Here is an 11,165-nt window from a genome sequence, read left to right as displayed (position 1 = left end):
ATCAAGATTTTCAGCGGATTATTTTCCATAAATCTGCCAATAGTCCACTACGCGACTTTAAATTGAAAACAGTTACCTTTGGCGTAAACTGTGCCCCATATCTAGCCATTCATAAACAACACGAACTGGCAGAAGACACAAAGTCAAAGTTTCCTCTGGCAACAATAAGCAAGTGTTAAAAACTCAAACGTGTGTAGGGGATATCCTGTCTGGAAGCCACAGTCTTCCACAAGCATACGAGTCCTTATCAAAGGGTTTCCATTAAAAGATAACAGCTAAACTGCCAAATTTCTTAACAAATATACCAAACGACCATTTGTTGGATACTAATTTAATTATATTCGAAAAGGAAAGTACAATCAAAACACTTGGCATCAATGGAATGTGATATCGGAACAGTTTTCATACACTACTGAGTCCATATCCGCATTATCCGCAATAACGAGGAGGCGGATTTTATACTCGGTGGCAAAACTTTTCGACCCCGCAGTATGACTTTCGCCAATACAAGCAAAAATTCTGATTCAAGAATTATGGCTAGACGGAACCGACAGGGACGAACAAGTGAAACCACTTCGCTTACGTGACCTAGTAGGATCAGCCACTTGGCGACATGTAGCCAGTGGTGACAACCCTGCTGATCTAGGTGCAAGAGGGTCAAAACCCGTGCATCTCGCCACCACCACCTTCTGGTGAAATGGCCCACGATGGTTAACAGAATCTCCCAATTCTTGGCCACATTCGCCCATGCGCAACATACTTGCTCCAGAAAGTCGAAAAATCGACACTGATCATGCAACACTGGATGACACTGACATCCTTGAACGATTTTAATCGTTCCCTCGAGCCCTCCGGGTAGTCGCTTATATGCTCAAGTTTTTAAAGTGGCTTAAACTTAAGGTTAAAGAAGCAACTTACCTCCAGTGCAATGCATTGACGCACCAAGTCTTACAAAAAGCAAAGTTCGCTCTTGTCGCATTAACTCAAACGCGCTACATCAGTCGCGACATATCATTACAAAGAGAATCGAAGCCTATTAATAAAAAAAAATTCTAGATACGAAGGGTTTGCTTTGCGCGAATGGCCAGCTTGCTAATTCAAGCCTCTTCCCATCCACCTCTTCCCATCCTATCCTACCAGAGAAGTGTCCATTTACCACTTTATTTTTCAGTTATATCCGCGTACTAATACTCCACGCCGAACATCGCCTCATGCACCATATGGTCCGCCAAGGGTTGTACATACCCCGACTTAAGCCCCAAATAAAGTGCATTTCATGTGCAGGGTCTGTACTATGCATAAGCAGAAAATGCGGTCGCAGATTATGGCAGCACTTCCACGTGAATGCTGCAATTTTACTCTGCCTATCGCCAGTACAGGTGTCGATATTTCTGGGCCTTTTAAGATAAAGACGTCTATGCTAAGGTCTCCTACCCTCACGAAAGGCTATGCGGCTGTATTTAGCTGTTTCACGACAAAAGCAGTACACGAGGATTTCCAAGCAAAATCATGAGTGATAATGGAAAAACATTTATCGGAGCCCAAAGAGCTACCGAAAGACAGTTTGTGGATTTCATAAAAAAAGTCTCACCGGATATTGTCCAAAAGTACGCTCCCCAAGGTATCAATGGGCAGTTTATCCCCCAAGCGCTCCTCATATGGGTGGCTTATGGGAATCAGTGGTAAAAAGCTTCAAATCTCATTTTAAAAAGATAGCTGGCAACCACAAATTTAATTATGAAGAATTCACGACACTGTTAACTATAATTGAAGCCGTTCTTAACTTACGGCCTCTCGCTGCACTCTCGCAAGATCCCTCAGACTTTACTGCCTTCACGCCAAGGCATTTTCTTAAAGGAGCGCCCATCCTGGCCACACCTGAGCTAGGCGTGGAATCGCTCTCCTTCTTAAACCGTTGGGAAAGAATTAAGATTCTCCATCAAGATTTTAGTCGCCGATGGAAAGATGATTATTTAAAGGACCTCCACAGAAGGTACCGATGGAAAACAACAGAAAATGCGCCTATGCCTAGAGATTGTGTCTTAAACAATGACGATTGTGTCCCCCCTACCGAATGGCGGCTTCGTAGGAGCCGTAGTAGAGTTTCGCTATGGTAATATTCGCATAGTCGCACATAGGAGCATTTGTTCTCAAAAACCGGACAAATTTATTTAAAGTGATTTTATAAATGAAAATGAATAAAAATGCATGATTGAATATAATAATGCAATATATTAAAATAAAACAAGTAAGAAAGAGCTAATTTCGGGTGCAACCGAACATTTTATATTGAATACATTTGAGTAGGAGGTAGTGCCGACGAGATTTCATCTATTTTTGCTCATCCCACATACTACTAATTTGGCATATACTCAAAAAAATGTTAGCTCGATATCATTTAGGTACCTTACATACAATCAGCAATCATATGGAACAAGATCAAGTGGATGTCCGAAAATCTTGGTAATAGTTATATAGGTGGGAGGGTTGTGTTGGAGGGGTCAAATTTTCGCGCAATTGTATCTATTTTAGGCGCAGAGATACACTGTTATGAATAAAATATGTTCTGCAATTTTCATTGAGACATGACTCAAATATTGGCGGATATATCCAACTAAAAGGGACCTAGGAGTTCTCAGAAAAGTATTGACCCGATTCAACCGATTTTTGACACAATGAAATACTATTGTAAGAAAAGGATTCTGTGTGAATTTTAATTACATATCTCACACATTGAACGATATTTTCGGTCAAAAGTCAAATATTGGTATCGGGTTCACATATTCGGTACCTAGGGGCTTGAACAGTTTTGGATGGATTTAGACAATTATTGGTCAGAAGGTATCTTATTTTAAGGGAATTATTACCGCAAAATTGTATTCCGTTATATTAATTAAATCTTTATTTGTGTACTGGAAAGTGAAAGAATCAAATGGAATTTTAAATTGTGTTATATGAGAAGTAGGCATGGTTGTGGTCCGATTTCGCCCATTTTGACACAGGACAATTAAAATAATGTTACGTTCCAAATTTTGTCGGAATCGGTCAGTCGGGTCCCGAGATATGGGATTTCAGCAGAAAGTGGGCGGTGTCACGCCCATTGTCTAATTTTCACACCGGCTCCTTATACCATCTATACACCACCCGTATATAATAATTAAGCAGAATTGCAGTATTTAAAAAAAAAATTTAAAAAAAAAATAAATAAAGCAGTACTCATTTTATGCAACTAATCAACTTTATTCAATGTGTTTTTTTAAAGAGGGGAAAGACGGGGAAAACGTTTAAGTTTATATGTTAAGTAGAAACCCTGTAGTTTACTAGGAAAAATAATTCATAGCTCGACATCGCCCGACACTATAAGAAAAACACAAATTTCTAAAAAAATAAAACAAAATTAGTTTTTTTTAATGATTCATTGTTTTCCAGAAAAAACATAAAAACATATTAACTAAATTAATTCTTATATCATTAATATTAAAAACATACCATGTTGTCCTGAATCCGTAAAAAATATTTTCAAGAATTCCGTTCACGCAATAAAAAAAATCACTTGCAATTTCGAGAACAATGGATAGTTTCGCGAATCAAGTGCGGAACACATAGAGCGCGACAGACTGCAAACTACATCTGTCAAATATTAAAATACACACGTTCATATGGACACTGTTATTTTCTCAGCTGCACGACTACACGACTGCAGGCCGACAGTTGTCGTTCTCGCTAACTTCAATATCCTCCTATATTTACCAACGGCAGTACGACGACAGTGGAGTTGACAGTAGAATGGAAAATAGAGAGATGAGGTAGAGTGGTGATGCCACTAATATGTAAAATGTAAAATTATTCACAGCTCTAACAAACTTGAAGTTATTTTACAAATAAAAGCATAAAATAGATCTATTATATCATTTGTAACAACAATTGATAATTTAAAGCAAAAATAATTACCTATTTACTTATTTTTTGCATTAAAATTTCACTTTGAACAAAATATTAAAATTTCATTGCAGTGAAAGGAATTAGTATGGCCACAACGAAATTGTGTACATACAAAATGGACAACTGCGTTGTTTTGTGTACATGCCGGCTATTGTGTTGTTGTTCTTCTCAAAATGTACATGTAGTAAGATGCACATCGACGTTTTTAGTTCACTGTCGTGCTGCTGCAGTCTGTCGTGCTCTATGTGTTAGACACTTCAGCACGTGCGTTCTGAACGAAGTTTAGATTCCGACTACTTGTGTGGCAATATAGCGGCCTGAAGGTCATTCATTTATTCGGTTCATTGTAGAACGGTTATTTAGGTACCAAAAAAATCAATTTTGAGTACCAGCGCTGATGTTTTTAATTTTCAATTTTGTTCGGTTTTTGAGGGTAAATGCTCCTATGTGAGTTGATCTCCGCCCACAATCGGGAACGCTACTAGACCGCTCGTTACATTATGCTTTTGCCAACCGCCGACAAAATCGAAACGTGACCGTAACTAGTAAACAAAAAATAAATAAAATAATCAGCCACACTAGCAACAAATACAAAAAAAAAGTCGATCCGCTTGGCGACTCACTCGTGCCACTTTACGTGACACCAACGCCCATATGAGTATATACATAGGTATATATGTATACTAGGCCGGGTCGATTTGAGGGGAGGCAAAAAAATCGCCCATTGCTCTATGAAAATCATATTCTAGGGATCAAAATAAGAAACTTTGCCGAAAGAACCATACCTCTGAAACGAATTCTGATGTCCCCCAATTCGGGTCGAACTTTTGGGTAGGGGCAAATTTTGAAATAGAATTGAAATTACCATTTCATTCTTATTACCTCGGAAAGTGAGGAGAACTAAAGCAATAACCACTATGGTATTTCAGAAAAAAACAATAAGTGATGTGACTATTCCAAATCAAAAAGTTTACAATGAATCCTCCATCCTCTACACCGCAAGATGAAGCAACTACATTAACAACTATCGAAAACCCAATGAGTCATATACCAAAGCATGATGTTACTGTTTTTGGTATGTCTACTGATTTGACTGATCTTAATTTACCAACCCATCTGGATATCTTGAGATATTACTTTTACTTAAGCGAACGTGCTAAAACAGAACAAAAAAAGGTTTCCCATAAATCATTCACTATTGAAGTACAAGATAAGTTGATTGGAATTTGGGAAAAACTTGGTATGGAATTAATGCTGAAAAAAAGTGTATGTAATAAATTGAATAAATTGCTTGACAAGTATCAAAAGCAAATCAAGAGAAGAAACAACACCCAACAATTTACAGAGTATGTAAAATCTCTGGAAACAATTTTTTACATTGGAACATGTAAATGCGATTTGAAGGCAGCTCCATGTGCATGCGGCTGGGTTCCCAAACGCCTCAAAGAGTTCATGCACGATCAACATAATCAGAGAAGACTAACAATGAATGCATTTATGATGGAAACTGAAGAGCAAGGAGCAACGTCTATGTCATCAATGCCGACATATCAAGATCCCGATGATTCAACATACGCACCGTCACCGGTTCAAGAAGATATGGATAGAAGCACTAGTTCGCAATACACAGAGAGATACGATTGTTTTAACTTTGCCTTGGTATGTGACAGATTTGGTGTGCCTGACAGAGTAGCATCAGCATTGGGAACCGTTCTTTTGCAAGATTTTAAAATTAAAGGTAAGCATGGGAAACCTCTCATCATGGATAAATCGAAAGTTCGCAGAGAAAAAGAGAAATGCAGACAAGAAGTGCTTCGCAAACGGTTAGATGATACCAATTTGTTAGCGTTTTCATTCGATGGCAGAAAAGATGATACTTTAACGATAGATAAAATTGATGAGAAGTATCATACTAGGATGGTAAAAGAACCTCATCTTGTTATTTTGAGAGAACCCAATTCTTAATTGATTGGTTACGTAAGACTGGAACATGAAACCGCTGAATACAAAACAACCAAATTAAATGGTTTTTTCAACGATAAAAATATATCACTGATATATTAATTGGAATATGCACTGACGGTGACCCAACAAACACTGGCCCACACGGTGGAATTATACGACGATTCGAATTGCTGTTAAAAAGACCATTGCATTGGTTTGTCTGCCTTCCACACTTCAACGAACTTCCGTTTCGGCATTTGTTTGAAGCTTTGGATAAATCAACCAGCACTGGACCAAGATCGGCAACCGGAAAAGTGAGCCGTCAAATCGAAACGTGTGAAACTCTTCCGGTAAGTTATTGCTATCACTCATATATAATTGTCAACCATTTTAAATTATTTTATTATTATGTATATATTTTAAGGTGGTGGACGGCTTCCAGAAAATTGAGTTGCAAAATATGCCCCCTGCTACAGAATGCCCCCCTCCACCGATTCGAAGTACTTATACGACATGGCCCTTGCAATTTCTAGCGGCGTGGTTCCGGTGGTTCCGGTGGATCTGGCTAACATCAAACCAGAGAAAATTGTACATTCTCGGTGGCTCACCAAGGCCGCTAGATTATTGCTATTATATGTGACAACGGAAAATCCAGATGCAAATTTAAGAATTCTGGTTGAATTTATAATTAAATGTTATGTGCCAATGTACTTCAATATCAAGTATTACAGCTCTGTCGTGTACGGCAGTGCATTATTTTTCAAGTTCATTGGTTGGTCACGATTTCTAGAACCTCGTTTACGCAAAATTGTCAATCAAGTAATTAAAGATAATTCATATTATGCGCATTCGGAAAATATCTTGTTATCAATGTTGTTTGATGATAGTAAAGAAAAGCGCGACTGTGCCATCAAGAAAATTCTACGCTATCGAACCGATGTTGACGAGCCAATGGAACTTAGAGTTTATAAAAAACTAGATATAAACTTTAATTGCACAAGTTATACAGAAATGATCAATTTGAATGTTATAAATATCGTATTTGAACCACCATTCACGCGAAGCATTCCGTACGATACATTGAAAGAATATTTAAATCAAGATGATCCACCGTTTAATGATCCAAAAACTCCATCACACATATAAGGAACGGAACGACATGTTCAATTGCTAGCTAGCGTTTCCAAACGGGTTATACTGGAAAATGTAGTGGCTGTTATGGCGACGACATTAGAGAGCCGTGCGAAATTGCCCAGACTTGAAAGTAAAAAAGACTTCAAACAATAATTTTTTTAGTTTCTTTTCTATAACTCACTTAAATTAATTTTTTATTTACATATGTTCTGAATAAATTTCTTAAGAGAAAAAATAGATATTATTATAAATAAATAAATAAAAATAAAGAAAAAACATAGCCATTTAGCTGATTTTTTCATGTAAAGGCCAAAAATGGTGATTTTTTGAAATGATTGTACAGGGAACCCCCCAGGGGAGTTCCAGGGGGTGTGCCACTGGCATGGATGGATCGGCCGTCCAAAGTTAGTGGGGGTCGGTCATACATTTGCAATCGATTGGAGCACTCTAAATGGGTCAAAGTTGGATTTTTCAAAATTTGCCCCTACCCAAAAGTTCGACCCAAATTGGGGGACATCAAAATTCGTTTTAGAGGTATGGTTCCTTCTGCAAAGTTTCTTATTTTGATCCCTAGAATATGATTTTCATAGAGCAATGGGCGATTTTTAAATCGTCCCGCCCTAATGTATACTTATATATGATAATTGAAATAATATTTTTTAACAGATCGATATGGATGCAGAGATGACCACTGCACCTACGCCCACTGTAGGTTCGGCCGTCACTGTTCCGCCTCCCTTTCAGAGGAGTCCCGCTTCTGGCGCCATCGTCATATAACCACGCAACGGAGGCGACATTCTAGGCTGCAAGCCCGCCGTACGAAAGGCCTCAGCAACGTTGTAGCAACTCTACAACAACTTCAGAGGAAGGTTCTTAGTCCTTCAAGGTGTACGGACGTGTTTTTTAACTCGCTCCGTGTATTAAAACTGTGAAAAAAGTAACCAATTAATAAAAATAAAATAAAAACAAACAATCAACAAAAAATCAGTGCTCACAAATTATTATTTATAAACAGTGTACGCAATAAATAGATAAAAACAAAACAAAAAACGAATAATAAAAACAATAATGAGTGCTTCGCAGCCTCACCAGCAAGGCCGTAGGCCTTCCCTAAATGCCTACTTCAACTTTGTCGACCCAACAACAATAACAACTACTGGCAATAAAAAGGGTAACGGCGATGATGAGTCATCACGGCGATCAGAAGAAAAGGAAACGCAGCAAAGAACGCAGTCAGCAGAAGCAGCAAAAAACAACAATCAGGCAACAACAAATGCGCTGACAGCAACCAGTCTGCAGGTACCAGCAAACGCGCAGGCAACGAAGAAAATCACAACGCAAGGTGAGAACGCAAAAAAAAAAAGGCCCGTCTGTACAAACAGGCATTGACCGCTACGTCAATATAAAAAGGAAATTAAGTCCTTCAAAGTCGGCGGTCAATCCTAAGAAATTTCAAGGCGGCACGCCAAATAAAAATAAAAAGGAAGTTTTAAATGGCAACAGACTTGCCATACTAAGCAATGGTTCAGACCACAGCCGTTAATGCCAAACCACCTCCAATATATTTGCGCGAGCCTAGCAGTAATGCTCTCTTTGCTGAATTAAGTAAAATTGTAGGTACTAACAATTTTCATATAGTGCCTTTGAAAAAAGGCAATATAGATGAAACAAAAATTCAGTCCTACACTGAAAAAAGTTTTATGGATATAGTTAAATTTTTGTCAAATAAAAACAATAATTATTATTCGTAGCAACTGAAGAGCACTAAGGGCCTAGTTGTTGTAATCAAGGGTATAGAGTCCGCCGTAGACTCTAGTGAAGTCAAAGAAGCATTGAAAGAATGCGGTTTTGGAATTAAAACAGTTGTAAATATATTTAATAGAAACAAAGTACCACAGCCAATGTTTAAAATTGAATTGCTGCCGAACTCAAATCGACTTAAAAAAAATGAAACACATCCAATATATAATTTGAAATATTTGCTGCATCGTAGAGTAACTGTTGAAGAACCACATAAAAGAAACGGTCCGGTACAATCTACTAACTGCCAAGAATATGGGCATACTATATCATATTGTACTCTACGCAGTGTTTGTGTGGTATGTGGTGATTTACATCCCACTCCTAAATGCACCCTTAAGAAAGAAGAATTCAATAAAAAATGCAGCAATTGCGAAGGAAATCACACTGCTAACTACAGAGGTTGCCCTGTATATAAAGATTTGACATCGAAGTTGTCACAGGGAATTCAAGCACGTCGTAACCAAATGTTACAAACACCCCGTAATGAAATTATAGCAACCTCAGAAAAAAGGTCTAATTCTATTACTTCTAACAATAGTAATATGCAAGGAAGCTATGCAAATGTGGTGAAAGGCAACACTGTACAAATGCAACTGCCGCAAAATCCTCCAAATGGAGGTATTGAAACTATGATTATAAATCTTATTGAAACTATGATTATAAATCTTACAATCTTACACAGTGCATGACACAATTCATGTGGACCATGCAAAACATGATCCAAGATTTAATAAAATCACAAAATCAAATGTTGCAAAATTTATTAAGTAAAAAATGAGCTTACTAAATATCTGTATAGGGAATGCTAACGGTGTTAACCAACATATATTAGAGATTATCAGATTTCTGTCTGAAAAGAATATAGATATAATGATTATTTCAGAAACTCATCTAACAAATAAAAATAATTTCAATATACCGGGTTTTAGACTATATGTTACAAGTCATCCGGATGGAAAAGCGCATGGTGGCACGGCTGTGTTGATTAGAAATCGTTTAAACCACTATGCTCGAGAATCTCATGCTACACCAAAGTTACAAGCTACAACAATATCACTAAAAAATTGGGGTTGTGACTTAAACTTTACGGCTATATACTGTCCACCTCGTTTTAAAATCACAGAAATCGAATTTAAAGACTTTTTTGGAACACTAGGTCAAAGATTCCTAGCAGGTAGAGATTACAACGCAAAACACACGTACTGGGGCTCACGTCTTATTAATCCGAAAGGACGACAGCTGTATCAAACTGTTATAAATAGGCACAATAACCTTGAAATAATAGCTCCTGGTAAGCCGACAAATTGGCCTAGTGACCGTAACAAGATACCAGATTTAATGGATTTTGTTGTATTCAAAAATATAGATAAATCGCACATAACAGCTGATACATGTACTGATCTATCTTCTGATCACTCTCCTGTACTAATAAAGTTTTGTGAACACCCCATATTCGTTAATCCAAAAGTGGGTCTAACTTCATATAAAACGAATTGGCTAAAATATAAAAAATACGTCAGTAGCCACATTAATATTGAGTACAAAATAAATACAGGAAGAGTTATTGACGAAAGCATAAGAGAAGTCAATGATATAATAACAAGCGCAGCTGTCTTAGCAACACCAAACAAAAGCTATAATCCGCTTGGTTTCAGAAAAATCTCTAATAGAGAAATAGAAATGCTTGTAAATGAAAAAAGGCGTGCAAGACGTGAATGGCAGATAAATCGCTCCCCTTCCACTCAGCTTCAATTGAAAGCTGCTGTACGTAAATTAAAAAAAGCGCTCAAACGTGAGGAAGAATTGAACACCGAAATGTATATAAAGAAGCTGTGTCCAAATTCAAACAAGCAAAATTCCCTTTGGAAAGCCCAAAAGTCCATGAAGCCACCAACTGACTCCAACATGCCAATACGAGACTTGGGTGGAAATTGGGCTCAAAGTGACGAGGAAAAGGCTAATTGTTTTGCAAATCACCTAGAAAAGGTATTTCAACCCAATTTGCCAAAGAACAACTTTAAGCTGTCCATCTTACACAACACAGCTAAAGAGTCGCTCGAGTCTCTTAAGACTTCACCTTCTGAAATTATTGGTATCATCAAAGAACTTAATCCAAAAAAGGCGCCGGGACATGACAATATTTCCCCAAAAATGCTAATTGAGTTACCAATTATTGCTGTAGAGGTGCTCTCTTTGCTCTTCAATGCAATTCTTAGTTTCGGATACTATCCAATTTCATGGAAAAAGTCGCAGATTATCTTGATAGATAAACCTGGGAAAGACTTAACACAGCCAACTTCATACAGACCAATCAGCCTTCTACCCTGTCTTTCAAAAGTATT

The 11,165-nt window shown here is 37.6% G+C and overlaps 2 protein-coding genes across 2 annotated transcripts in view; both read left to right on the top strand.

Annotated features, from left to right (window-relative positions):
* LOC120780388 overlaps window positions 1-7,797 on the top strand; it is an 80,687-nt gene extending 72,890 nt beyond the window's left edge. The window contains exon 3 of the mRNA XM_040112675.1: window positions 7,687-7,797. Coding sequence (XP_039968609.1) covers window positions 7,687-7,797 — 111 coding nt within the window. The remainder of the gene's footprint in view (window positions 1-7,686) is intronic.
* A 286-nt stretch (window positions 7,798-8,083) lies between these two features.
* LOC120780387 lies at window positions 8,084-8,788 on the top strand. Its single transcript, XM_040112674.1, has 2 exons — window positions 8,084-8,362; window positions 8,772-8,788. The coding sequence occupies exons 1-2, from the start codon at window positions 8,089-8,091 to the stop codon at window positions 8,786-8,788; spliced, it is 291 nt and encodes a 96-aa protein (XP_039968608.1). The 5' UTR covers window positions 8,084-8,088.
* Window positions 8,789-11,165: the final 2,377 nt, after the last annotated feature.

Source organism: Bactrocera tryoni, unplaced genomic scaffold (assembly GCF_016617805.1).
Source record: "Bactrocera tryoni isolate S06 unplaced genomic scaffold, CSIRO_BtryS06_freeze2 scaffold_25, whole genome shotgun sequence".
Lineage (NCBI taxonomy): Eukaryota > Metazoa > Arthropoda > Insecta > Diptera > Tephritidae > Bactrocera > Bactrocera tryoni.
The sequence above is the reverse complement of the archived record's forward strand: the minus strand, read 5'-3'. Positions and strand labels throughout refer to the sequence as shown.

Coding starts and splice junctions, on each gene's coding strand:
- LOC120780387 (XM_040112674.1), top strand. CDS start 8,089: ATGAGTGCTTCGCAGCCTCACCAGCAAGGCCGTAGGCCTTCCCTAAAT.